Source organism: Ursus maritimus, unplaced genomic scaffold (genome assembly GCF_017311325.1).
Source record: "Ursus maritimus isolate PB19 unplaced genomic scaffold, ASM1731132v1 scaffold_6, whole genome shotgun sequence".
Taxonomy (NCBI): Eukaryota; Metazoa; Chordata; class Mammalia; order Carnivora; family Ursidae; genus Ursus; species Ursus maritimus.
In genome coordinates, this window is record NW_024426774.1 from 50,628,608 (window position 1) to 50,642,674 (window position 14,067).

The window sequence follows — 14,067 nt, forward strand, 5'->3', positions numbered from 1 at the left end:
TCGAGCCCCACATCAGGCTCCTCCGTTATGAGCCTGCTTCTTCCTCTCCCACTCCCCCTGCTTGTGTTCCCTCTCTCGCTGGCTGTCTCTATCTCTGTCAAATAAATAAATAAAATCTTTAAAAAAAAATGATTTTATATATTTATTTGAGAGAGAGAGAGCACAAGCAGGTGGAAGGACAGAGGGAGAGGGAGAAGCAGACTCCTGGCTGAGCAGGGAGCCTGATGTGGGGCTCAATCCCAGGACGCTGAGATCATGACCTGAGCCGAAGGCAGATGCTTAACTGATTGAACCATCCAGGAGCCCCTAAAGATACTCATTTTGTTTTAATAATTATCTTACATCTGCCATTTGTTCATTTCACTGAAAATTAACACCTTCACAAGAGGATATCTTTTTTCTCCTGTTTGATCATTTCTTCTGCATTCATTTAGCACCTGATGCATGCAAAGTACTGATAAAATGTTTTCAGAATATAGGAAGTAGAGATGTTTAAATTATCAAAGGTAGATATTGAAAATCTCATGTATTCATTATCTCCATGTTTATATTCTATGATAATTTAAAAGTAATAGCGTTTTCTATTTGCTTCATATATATGAATATATATAGCTGTTGATAATGAGTTAACATACTATTTTACTAAATTCTCTTATGGTAATTTTCAGTTGGTTCTTGTGAATTTTTAAAATATAAAATCATATTACCTGCAAATATATATAATTTACCTGGAAAAGAGTAACTGATAGGGCGTCTGGCTGGCTCAGTCGGTAGAGCGTGAGACTCTTGACCTCAGAGTTGTGAGTTCAAGCCCCATGTTGGGTACAAAGATTACTTGAAAAATAAATAAATAAACTGTTCAAAAAACAAACAGTAAAATGCTCCAATGGGTGGGGACTTCTTAGAAATTATATGAAAATGTCTTCTCATTTCTTTCATTTAACAATCATTTACTGAACACCAATTTGCATGGACTTGAAATTTCTGGGTTTTGCGGAGAAAAGAAAGGATAGCCTAGTTTGTCAAATGATAGGTGAGAGTAAGGTATATACAGAAGGAAAAGCCTCATCTTCAGTATGTCAGCTGGATGAAATCTTTGGCATGTCCTCCATACAACATAATCATGTGCTTTTGTTTTAAAATATAAAAAATATATATGCCATAGAAATCTTTCCATAGCCAGTACTTACTGAAGGGGGAATCTCTATAAATACTGATTATAGAACTATTTCTGTGGTAAATTAAGTGAAAAAGGCTCATTTGTGTAAAAATTTGTGTATTTTTGGGGGGTATGTGTGTTCCTCTCACAGGGATAAGCAAAAAATTTGCCGTAGAGTTTCCTGTTTGGGGGTTGGAAATGAGGGGCAAATGGTGGGCAGCTGCTCACAGTATTGTGCTGCTTGAAGTTTGAACCTTGTAAATGTATTATAAGTTTAAGTAAATGATTTACCTCCTTTAGTGTGATAACTCAAGGTTCAAAATAGTTAAATGCCAGAGATATAACACTTCAAAAATACAGGCGTGAATGGTGGGAGAATATATATGCACTGGAGTATATACTAAGGTTCCGTTAACCTTCGATTTTAGTGTATTGCTTCTATGTTAGGACTGTCATTTGCCAAAGATGAGTTACTGAAACACTAGGGTACTTTTTGTGTAAGAATACCTTAGGGGGGAAAAAAAAGAATGCCTTAAAAAATAAGCCATTAGGAGAGCCTGACTGGCTCAGGAGTTGTGAGTTCAAGCCCCATGTTAGGCATAGAGAAATTTTTAAGAAAAAAAAAATTAAAATGAGCTATTAAAAGTTTTTGATAGTGTGATATGTATTTTAGAAAGGTTTTTCTTTGGGGCGCCTGGGTGGCTCAGTCATTAAGCGTCTGCTTTTGGCTCGGCATGATCCCGGCGTTCTGGGATCAAGCCCGGCATCAGGCTTCTCCACTGGGAGTCTGCTTCTGCCTCTCCCATTCCCCCTGCTTGTGTTCCCTCTCTTGCTGGCCGTCTCTCTCTCTCTCTGTCAAATAAATAAATAAAATCTTAAAAAAAAAAAAAAAGGTTTTTCTTTAATAAACAAAATATTTGAAATAGATATTGTATCATTTCTTAATGGCTTCATGTGAAGTTTATGACCATTGGTTATTGTGCCAGTTCCTTCTGGCTTTTTAAAAAATACATGTGTTTGTAGTTAACACCAGATATTGTCAGACTTTTTTTTTTCTGGGTTCCTGTGTCTGCTTACATTGGAACTGTCTCGTTATTCTTCACTATGAACTCTTACTATGGAGATATTTGCTATAACAGTTTGCAACCATTTTACCCAAAATTTATTTTCCAAATCAGAAGTCTGCCTTAAAAATGTTTACTTGGCTTGCAAGTTTGGGTAAGAGAATGTAGAATGCACTGCAATTATCTCAGCTGTTCACATAGTAACATTGTATCTTGTTGTTATTGATTGATTGGAGAGAACATGAATGGAGGGGAGGGGCAGAGGGAGAGGGAGAAGCAGACTCCCCATAGAGCAAGGAGCCTGACTTGGGGCTCAATCCCAGGACCCTCAGATCATGACCTGAGCTGAAGTCAGACACTTAACTAAGCCAGCTAGGTGCCCTGGGATCTAGTTATTTAAATGTGTTGTACAGAGCCATCTAGGTGCTCAGATGGTTAAGTGTCTGCATTCGGCTCAGGTCTTGATCTCCAGGTTCTGGGATCAAGCCCTGCATCTGGCTTCCTGATCGACGGGGAGTCTGCCTCTTCCTCCCACTGCTCTTGCTTTCTCTCCCTCCCTCTCTCAAGTAAATAAATAAAATCTTAAAAAAAAAAATGTGTTGTGCAGTATAGCTTTCATCTTCCTTTCATGAAGTGAAAATGTCTTCTAAGAAAGGAAATCTTGTGAAGAAAGTGAGTAAGCCTAAGAGGTCCGGAAAAACCCATATATTAGAAAAACTTGGAAATGGTAAAGCATATTGAGAGGTGAAAAGATAAAATCTCTGCCATGTACATATCCCATCTACTATTTATAAGGGTTTTTTTTCCTGTGAGATGAGAATATAAAAATTATTGATTTCAAGAGCTTTACTGTTAATCATAGCATAATATTTAGGAAAGGTAGAAAAATACTTCATACAATGGGTTGATAGCCACAGTTAGTGTGAGTTCCTTGGAAGATCGATATATAGGATATTAATGTTTTGTGCTATGTTGGGGAAATAGGCTTTTGTGGACTAGGAACTAATTTTTCCATTTGAGATTATGGTGTATAGGTCCCTGCTATATAAAAATCACTAATGCATAGAGTCAGCAAAGAATATCTGTATGGCCCCTGGTGTCAACCAGAGATGGATTTGAATCCTAACAGCCATCCTATGGTAGGTTAACTTTGAGGAAGTAATTTATTTTCCTCAGTTTACATTTCAGCGTCTATAAAATTTGTTTTATGTGATTGGCAGCACTCTGGTGTGGCGAAGTACCCCAGCCCTAATTGTGGTTATCCTTCACTCTCTTGCCTCTCTTCCCATGTCGGGCATGCTACAGGCAAACTCCAGTACTGATGGAACATAGCTTTTCTGCCTACTCTGAAGTAATGAAATACTGCTAAAGAAGAACTGACTCAACTGGTTTCGCTTCTAAATTAATGGTTACAAATGTTAAATGAGTGCATGGTACTATCTTTGCAAACCTGTTTCTTTAGTAAGTTTGAGTTCCCATTCTTTGTTAAAATTGTTTCATGCCCCCTCCTGTCTCCTCAAATATTCCTCGCGCCTTTCTCCATCGTCACCCTAAAGATGACAACCTTCATGCTTTGAGAAAACAGAAGCTATACAAGAATGCCCTCAGCTTTCAACCACCTTCCTCTTCCTGTTACAGTAGAAGAAATGTCCTTTCTGTGCAAGGTCAAACCACTGAAAACTGGGATCCTACCTATCTTGCCTTTTCAGGGACCTTGTTCCTGTGCTTAATCATTTTTTTCCCTTTATTGAGATATAATTCACATACCACAAAATCTCCTTGTTTCGTGTATACAGTTAAGTTGTTTTTAGGATATTCACAGCTGTCACAATTTTAGAATATTTTCATCACCCCAAAAAGAAACTACATACGCATTGGCAGTCACCGTCCTTTTCCTTCTACACCTTCTCTTCCTCAGCCCTGAGCAACCTTTTTTTCTTTTTTCTTTTTTTTTTGAGGGGAGGTTAAGGAGGGAGAGAATCTTAAGCAGGTTCCACGCCCAGTGCAGAGCCCCACACAGGGCTCGATCTCATGACCCTGAGATCATGACCTGAGCCGAAATCAAGAGTTGGACACTTAACTGGCTGACCCACCCAGGCGCCCCAGCCCTGAGCAACTATCAATCTACTACTATATCTACTCTTATTAATCTACTACTATAGATTTCTGTGTTTTGAACATTTTCTTTCTATAAATAGAATTGACTAATATGTTCTTTGCTGTTCTCTTGTCCTGTGTCATCAGTCTTTCCCTCTCCACTGGATCATTCCCATCAACCAAAAAACATGTTCTATGTATTAATCAAAAGCATGTTGGGGTACCTGGCTGACTCAGTTGGTAGAGCATGCAACTCTTGGTCTCAGGGTCGTGAGATCAAGCCCCATGTTGGGCATGGAGCCTACCTTAAACACACAGACTTGACCCCATATCCCTTTCCTACGTATCCCCCCATTTCTCTTCCATAATTCAGAATCAAACTTCTCAAAAGATTTGTTTCCATGTGCTTCCACTTCATGTCCCGTTCACAATAATACACACACACACCATAAAAAGTTTTTTCCCTCTTTTGTGAGTAGTTGTATTTGTTTTGTAGGGCTGCTGTATCATAGTACCATAAGCTGAATGACTTAAAACAACAGAAATTTGTTCTCTTCAAGTTCTGGTGGTAGAAGTCCAGAATCGAGGTTGTCATCATGGCCATGCTTCCTCTCAGGGCTCTGTGGAAGAACTCTCCCTTGTAGTTTCTGACCGTTGTCAGCAATCGTTGGTATTGTTGGTATCCTTGGCTTGTAGCTACATCATTCTAGTCTCTGCCTTATTTTTCACATGGCCTTTTCCCCCCAGATGTGTCCACATTGTCTTCTCATTCTTCTTATAAGGTCATCGGGTCATACTGGGTTTAGGGCCCACCCTAATCCAGGATGATCTCATCTTTTTTTTTTTTTTTTTAAGATTTTATGTATGTATGTATGTATGTATGTATGTATGTATTTGAGAGAAGAGAGCATGAGCAGGGTGGGGAGGGGCAGAGGGAGAAGCAGACTCCCCTCTGAGCAGGGAGCCTGATGTGGGGCTCGATCCCAGAACCCTGGGACCATGACCTGAGCCAAAGGTAGACACTTAACCGACTGAGCCACCCAGGTGCCACAGATTTTATTTTAGAGAGAGCATGCATGAGTGAGGGTGGGGGCAGAGGCAATCCTGAAGCAGACTCTCTGCTGAGCATGGAGCCTGGCCTTTCAGGGCTTGATCCCACAACCCATGTGATCACAACCTGAGCCGAAACCAGGAGTTGAACACTCAACCTTCTGTGCCACCCAGGAGCCCCTAGGATGATCTCATCTTAATTAACACATCTATAAGGACCCTATTTCCAGTTTGGGTCACATTCACAGTTGGGAGCAGGTGGTAGTTGGGACTTTATGTTAATTTAAGGGACACAATTCAACCCACAACAATAAATATGTCCTGGAATTCTAACTGATAGGTATGGTAAACAATGTTTCTTTCTTTTTAAGAATATGCATTTCCTTTTTATGTGTGTCAAGAATGGCCTTTAGCCTTGAATTTGCCTGTTCTTTCATTCTAGATTAAGCCCACATATACACAAGCAGAATTGAACCCCATTTACTTTTTAGTCCACTGTAAGCTGGCTTTTGTTGTCACTCTGTATCAACACTACTTTTTTCAGGTTTACCATAGATTTCTACTACTTTGGCTCTGTAACAGTACACTCTTGTGGGTTTCTCCTTCATCACTGGGAACAACTTAGGCACCTTCGCTAGTAATTTTTTACCTAGTTTTCAGGTTTTGCTCTCTTTCAGGATGTCTTCTTTTCTCTCTAGTCTGTCTTTGTGACTCTGAAGTCCATATCTCCAATTCAGTTTACTTCTTTGTGCTCCATACTTACTAACAAGTGGTTTTCATTTAGATGTCTTACAGACATCTCAAACTTGCTGGGTTTTAAATGGAGTTCTTAGTTTCTTCTTCAAACCTGTTTTCCTCCTTTTGCATTTCAGTAAATGCTAACTAACACTGTCCTCCCTAATACCCAAGAAGGAATGTAGGAGTTATCTTTGATTTCCTCCCCTTTTACTTTGTATTACCAAAGCTCTGTTGAATCTTTCCATAGGTTATATCCACTGCTATGGGTATTGCTTTAGTCTCAGAATGTCTTTTTCCTCTTACTAACCCATCTCCCTAAACCATTCTCTTCCCCTAGTGCTAAGAATGGACTTGTTAAGACATAAATCAGATCATGACAGTCTCTTACTTTAAATCTTTTATTGGCTTTTTATTATAGGCACCCTTTTTTAGCTCACTAGATTCCACTAAAACTAGTTGTCTTTGACATGCCTTTTTGTTGTTGTTACTGTTGTTTAAGATTTTATATATTTATTTGAGAGAGCACACACAAGCAGGGTGAGGGGCAGAGGGAGAAGCAGACTCCCTACTAAGCAGGGAGCCAGATGTAGGACTCAATCCCAGGACTCTGGGATCTGTACCTGAGCTGAAGGCAGACCCTTAACCTTCTGAGCCACCCTGGCATCCCCAACATGTTTTTTTCAGATACATAACAAACTCTTTCCTGCCGGAACACACTTTACAATGCTTTTCTCTTCACCAGGGTCTTTCTTCCCTGGGGTTTTGACTTGCTAGCTCCTATTCCTCTCAGTTTCAGTATAAATGATGTATTTTAGAGAGACCTTCCCTAATCATGCTGTCTGAAGTAGATCCCAAAGCCCATATTCTCTATGTCATCCTTTTGTGTTTTTTTAAAGATTTTTAAAAGTTTTTTTAAATGTATTTGAGAGAGAGCACACAAGCAGAGGGATTGGCAGGCAGAGAGAGAAGCAGGCTCCCCACCAAGCAGAGGCTCCTTCCCAGGACCCCGGGATCATAACCTGAGCCAAAGGCAAACATGTAACCAACTGAGCCACCCAGGTGCCACCATCCTTTTGCTTCTGTCATGGCATTTCCCACAATTTGTGATGAGTTTGTGGCCCCAAAAGAATGTCAGCTCTGTGTCAGCAGAGACCATGTCTGTCTCATGAACCGGTGAATCCCTAGCACTTAATGGGCTGCCTAGAACATTATAGTTATTCAGTGTTTACTTGTTGGGTGAATGAGAAACCAAATACTGTCACAAGTTTGTTGGATTGTGTAAAATGAGATTTTCATCCATAATAGTCTGAGTTATTACATGAACTTTATAATAGCTATCTTAAGGGCTTTGGGGCTCTGAACTTTTTTCAGGTAATTAGCATTCCCAAAGTCTGATATCCAAATAAAGATAATTTAAAAGCATCATTGCATTTTAGGAAACATATCGTATGTTGGGTATTTTATAAAGCATTTTCATTCAGTAGACATTTTTGAAAAGCAACTGAATTTTCTCTGCTGCTAATAGTCTTTCAACATCAACTAATGGTGGCTTCTTTGTCATTTCTAATGTGCGGAACAGGATGCCGAAAACGCCATTCAGCAGATGGGTGGCCAGTGGCTTGGTGGAAGACAAATCAGAACTAACTGGGCAACCCGAAAGCCTCCAGCTCCAAAGAGTACATATGAGTGTAGGTGTATTGGAGAAGAAAAGGAAATGTGGAATTTTGGAGAAAAATACACTAGATTTTAAATGTTAGAGCTGTTCCCGGAGACTTATTGCAGAAATAGATGAGAAGCAAATCAAGACTACTGTTGAAAATGTACTTAGTTTTCATTTTTGTAATTTTAAATAATAAAAGATATTGTCTCTAATGTTAAGTCTCCTATTAAATAGAGAATATTGAGTAATTTTTTAGACATTCTTGGGGGAGATTTAATCCTCAATCAGATGTATTATGTATTATGTAAGCATTTTGGTCAAGGTAAAAATTACCATTACAGCAGTAGTTGATGCTGCTTTTCTCTTTCTGAATATTTTATTTAATGAATTTAAAATATTAAACTCTTCCCTCCCCAGCAAACACCAAACAGCTATCATATGATGAGGTTGTAAATCAGTCTAGTCCAAGCAACTGTACTGTATACTGTGGAGGTGTCACTTCTGGGCTGACAGGTATGGGAACCTTACCTGTGTGGCATTTTGAGGCTATAATTTTTTAACTGAAAAGCTTAATGTCTGTAGGATTTTATATAACTTGGTGTGGTTTCTTTTGATTTTTGTCTAACAGAACAACTGATGCGTCAGACTTTTTCACCATTTGGACAAATAATGGAAATTCGAGTCTTTCCAGATAAAGGATATTCATTTGTTCGGTATGGGTGGTTTTTTAAAAAAGCTTTTTCCCCAAAAAATCATTTTGAATATTTAACTTAGTATTTTTTTTTTAAATTTACCTTGGTTGTAAAAAAAATAGAAATTTCACTAGCATTTAGCAATATTTGCCACTATGTTTTAATGGCTCCCTCCTTAAAACCCCAAGATCAATAAAACCATTCTCAGTTAAAAGAAGTTTCTCCAGAACTACAAGATTTTTGAAAAAAAATATACCAAAGAAAATACACCATCTTATTCTTTTGTGTGAAGTTCCTGTTTTACCTCAGTCTCAGCTTGATTTTTAGAAATGGGTTTATTCATAAGTACTTTAAACAGTTTATATTGGTGATTCTTAATATTCTTTTCAATAGGTTCAATTCCCATGAAAGTGCAGCACATGCAATCGTTTCTGTTAATGGAACTACCATTGAAGGTCATGTCGTGAAATGCTATTGGGGCAAAGAAACTCTTGATATGATAAATCCTGTGCAGCAGGTGAGAGGTTCTTGACTTTGCACAGTAATTGCTGGGCTAAAAATAGGTTATTTTAAAATGAAATTATTGATAATCCTTGTTAATAGTTTCTAGCTAAAATGATAATATATAAGGGCTCTTCCTACATGTATTATACTTCTAGAGTGGTAGTTTACCTAACAGGGTATTCAGGCTTTTTTCTTAACACTTGGTAGATTTATTCACATACTATTTGGAGAACTCACAAGCATGTTTGACTCAGTTAAAACAAAAGCTATAAATATATTTATTTAGAGTCTTGGCATTTTTTCTAGATTTTGCTGCTTTTGTTTTTCCAGGCAGCTTTACTGGTTCAAATGTGATCCCATAAAGCTCCTCTATGAGGAGCTGCCTGGGGTGGCTCAATCAGTGAAGCGTCTTACTCTGTTTTTGTTTGTTTGTTTGTTTTAAGATTTTATTTATTTATTTGACAGGGAGACAGAAAGACAGGGAACACAAGCAGGGGGAGCGGGAGCGGAGAAGGAGAAGCAGGCTCCTGGAGCCTGATGCGGGCCTCAATCCCAGGACCCTGGGATCATGATCCGAGCCAAAGGTAGACGGCTAACCAACTGAGCCATGCAGGCGTGCCTTGTGTCTGACTCTTGATTTCGGTTCAGGTCATGGTCTCAGGGTCCTGAAATCAAGCCCCGGGTCAGCTCTGTGCTGGGCGTGGAGCCTGTTTAATATCCCCTGCCTTGCACATTCTTGCACTCTCGCTTTAAAAAAAAAAAAAAAAAAAAAAAAAAAACTTTCTGTGAAGAAACTATAAGCGGAGCACCAAGATAGGAATAAGAAAATCCTAAACTATGTAAACTGAATATAGGGATAAGTAATCTTTTCTATCTTCCCTATCTAGTTTAATTTATAAAACACTTTAACATTGTACTGAGTTTGATATTTATTACTGGGACATTATCTACTGCCTTACAAAGAGTGTGCCATTTAGAGCATCATGTAGTTAGAGCAGTATAACCTTACTTTTTTTTTTTAATGCATTCATCTTATAAATTCTTGTTTATCTTTTTATTTTAATTGCAATGATGGCCCTATGTGTTACGGCTACATATTTGTGGTACATTAGGACTGTGTGTATACATATAATTTCAAATAATACTAAATTACTTGTTATAATTTTACTTAATAGCAGAATCAAATTGGATATCCACAAGCTTATGGCCAGTGGGGCCAGTGGTATGGAAATGCACAACAAATTGGCCAGTATATGCCTAATGGTTGGCAAGTACCTGCATATGGAATGTATGGCCAGGCATGGAATCAGCAGGGATTTAAGTAAGCATATTTGCTTTTTTCCTTTATTATTAGCCTTTGAAAAGTTAAGAATTTAGGAAGAGATTTTAAGTAATTAGTAGGTAATGTGGTCCTCTGTCTAAAGCAATTTTTAGCCATTCAAGGACTTAGTTTAGAGCTGTTTTTAATTTATAATTTTAAGTGTATTTCTTTAAAAATTTGGAAATATGCTGCTCTGAGACATAACCAGTGTTAAAAGAATTTTTGGTAATGCTTGGTAATGAATCAACTAATATTTAAGTAAGAAAATGAGAGCTTAATAATTGCTAAGCTTTTTACGTGACTCATGATCATTTGGCCATTCTTGGATATGGTTGTTTTGATGCTAGTTGTTTTTATTCGTTAATGCGTCCTCCCCCCACGTGCTGTAGGGTTTATTCACACATTGTTATATGGATGCTTCTTTATACACCTTGAGTTATGAAATTTTACTAAATTTTTGAAAAAGAAACTAAAAATACTTTGCAGTTTTTATTTTAAAAGAATCTGGTTTTTGTGGGGTATCTGGCTAGCTCAGCCGTTAGACCATAAGACTCTCGATTTTGGGATTGTAAGTTTGCGCCCCATGTTGGATGTAGAGTTTACTTAAAAATAAAATCTTTAAAAAAATAAAAGAACCTTATATTTGTAATGTTGAAAAATATTATGAGCTTACATATGCTAATAATTGTTTTAATTTTTTCTTTGAGTAATAGAAGTGGTAGTAGTCTCTATTGTGCCAAATGATCGTGTTTCTTTCAGATAGTGGTTTGTTCAATGTACGTCTAACCCAGATGCACAGTTTTCCTTTCTGAGATTAGAAATGACTTTTTTCTGAATTCAAAGGGGATAAATGTTCACAGGTACAGGGTTTTTGTTTTTGTTTTTAAGCTATATTAAACTAACAAAATTAAACTGCACAAATTAAACCTATGAGGATGCTTGTTTTTAAGAGAAAAAGCTTTTGTCTTCACTTTCCCTGGCGTAACCATTACTCTTATATTTGGGTTTAAGTAAAAGTGTTTTTTCCATGTATATGTTATTTTTTCTTGGTATTGCATTTTATTTTAACCAATGGATTTTCCCCTCCTCTCTGCTTCTTTCACATTTTCTACCAGTCAGACACAGTCTTCTGCACCTTGGATGGGACCAAATTACGGAGTGCAGCCACCTCCAGGACAGAATGGCAGCATGTTGCCTAATCAGCCTGCAGGGTATCGAGTGGCAGGGTATGAAACCCAGTGAAAAAGGACTCCATAATCTAAAGCCAGTGGCTTGAGGCTACAGGGAGTGTAGTAAAGCCGTTGTTTACTTAAAGATTTATCAAATCAGTCAGTGCAAATGTCAGATACAATGTATTTATTTAAAAGATTCATTTTTAATCATGAAATTACTTATCATCCACATTGTTTTAAAAAGAAACAAGATGCTGGATGTCTGCCAATTTTTGCCTTCATTACCTTTTTTGATAAAGTTTCTCAGATCCTTGTTTCAAATACAAATGCAGGGATTGCTGCCACTTTTTTAAAATTAAGAGGCAGAAAATTGCACAATGTTGAACTTTTTTCCACTAAAGTAGTGTGCAGTTCTAGTTTGCATTCCTGATATGATTTAAAACATGTAATATAAAGATGTTAAAAACAAATGAAGAACCAAAACTGTGCAGAGTCTAGAAGTTCTTTGTAATCTTCAGCTTGTGCACAATTCTGTTTTAGGGTTTTTTTGGGTTTTTGTTTTGTTTTGGTTTTTTTTAAGGCATTGTTTGAACTGTCCCCCATATCCACTGTTTTCCCTTTGGGGTTTTAAAATATAAATTATTAGTTTACATCATTTTTGTAACTACATTTGTCACAAATTTGTCTTGCCTTATTGAATTTCTGTAAAATATACTTAAATGGGGAAAAATGATGTTCACTTAGATTGAAAACTTTTCTCAGATGGATTGATAATTGCATTCATTTTGTGTTTTATATGAGAAGGTGCCTCAAGAATTCCCTCTTGGATTTGTTTAAAGGATTTTTATCTTCTGTGATAAACTTTGCTGTGTACCAGGAAATATAAAAACAAAAACTTGCTACTAAAGAAAATCTCTGAAATGTGAGAAGTTCTTATGAGCCCGTGTTAATTTCATGTGTCAACTTCTACATTTACATGTATTTTTTCATTCTGTAAAATGTTTAAGCAATTTAATATTTTGCACAGTTAGCAAGCTTTGTATGTCATTTCCTTCTTAAAGGCGTCATGCAGAGTTGACAGGAGATTTCTAAGGTTTTAAGTTGTTTGCATGTGAATATCAAATACACACTTTGGTAGTCTTTGAATACAAAATCATCTGCTCTTGTTTTTCAAGAATTTTGAGACACAAAGTTGTATGTAAAGGAATATATTAATTTGCCATTTTCTAGTTACATTTACTCAAAAAGAGTAAATCAACTTAATTTTAAAATGTACAAATGATAGCTGTGAAACTGTAGAATATCCTATATCAGGCTTGGAGTTTGTTGTGAACTTCATAATTAGCCTGAAGGACCAGCCGGGCAAAGCATTTTTTAAATGTTCAGAGGCCAAAAGATTTAAAAAAAAACAACAAAAAAAAAACAAAAAAAAAAACCTTAAAATCCTACCTCCTTAAACAGCCTTCAAAGAGGAGAATCCTCAGTGCAATCATTATTTTGATTCTTTTGGTACCTGTTTTCCTGGAGTTCCCAATTTTATTATTTTGGGGTGGCTCCGAGCATTTAAGAGGTTTAATCTTTGATGGCATTGTTCTAGTTTTGAAATTTCTAGTACATTTCAGAGTCTCTTAGAAGAGTTGTGGGAGATTTTTGTTTTTGTTTTCAGTGAAAGTCACAAACTTTCTTCTTCCTTTACTCACAAAGGGGAAGAGTCCCCAGTATACATATTTGGATGGTTCGTTGTTTTTAAGACCTTCAGAGAGCTCCTAGCATTTAGCAACAGAAAAGGCCTGTGAAATCTTAAGTTTCCTGGCCTTGTCTCTTCCAGGTAGGAGCAAATTAAGCTGGTCTCTAAAGCCAATATTCATGTAAACCAGAGCCCAGGAAAGACAGCTCATAAGTGTATAATTCTCTGGAGCTCAATTCTATGCAGTTGTACTGATGTTTCATTACGTCACTGTGTATTTTTAAGTGTTGATACATTAAAAGTTGCTTTATGGAAGATGAGTTAATTTTTTAAATCCTTTGGAATTTTATTTACTTGTTAACTTCTACAGATCAGGGCATGCAACCAGAAGCAGCTTAAATGAAATACTCAAAAAATAAAATATCAGGAAGCTATTTTTAGATTCTTCTGGTTTATGTTTCTATTTTAGGACCCTCATTATTTTTCTTACTCAAAAATATTTTATTTCCTGTACATCTGTGGACTGCAGGGTAAATTATTTGGGCATAAGTAATTTAAGTGAAAGTATAGTTTTTCCTTCATTTTGACTATCTCAAGTAACACTTTTTATTAGCCAGTATATTTTCTTATTGCACAAATCTTAAAGTGTACATTAACTACTTTTTGAGAAGAAAGTGGTGTTTCTCAAAAAGTTACTACTGAACAAATTGACATTTCAGGAGCATTGCTAACTTTGGTTTAAATCTTACTCCTACTGTTAAAATCATTTAAAGATTTTTTAGTCTAAAAATAATACTGGTATTATTATCAGGTAAGGAAATTAAAGTTTTAAAAATGGTTTCGTTCTCTGAAATATGCATTCAGATTTTACTATAAAATACATCTGGTACTGTAAAGAACCTGAAGTGATTCACACTTAATGG

At 36.8% G+C, this 14,067-nt stretch overlaps 1 protein-coding gene across 11 annotated transcripts in view; it reads left to right on the plus strand.

Annotated features, from left to right (window-relative positions):
* The window catches only part of TIA1 (TIA1 cytotoxic granule associated RNA binding protein), a 31,630-nt gene extending 18,166 nt beyond the window's left edge, over positions 1–13,464 (plus strand). For 6 of the 11 annotated variants that reach the window (XM_040623339.1, XM_008699963.2, XM_008699964.2 and 3 more), the window contains 6 exons: positions 7,688–7,796; positions 8,186–8,281; positions 8,397–8,481; positions 8,854–8,977; positions 10,140–10,285; positions 11,401–13,464. In XM_040623339.1, the coding sequence (XP_040479273.1) occupies positions 7,688–7,796; positions 8,186–8,281; positions 8,397–8,481; positions 8,854–8,977; positions 10,140–10,285; positions 11,401–11,527 (687 nt within the window). In that variant the 3' untranslated portion in view covers positions 11,528–13,464. Of the gene's footprint in view, positions 1–7,687; positions 7,929–8,185; positions 8,282–8,396; positions 8,482–8,853; positions 8,978–10,139; positions 10,286–11,400 lie in introns of those variants that run through there. The other 5 variants (XM_008699961.2, XM_008699966.2, XM_008699965.2 and 2 more) reach the window with 3 other exon arrangements.
* The last annotated feature ends 603 nt before the right edge of the window (positions 13,465–14,067 follow it).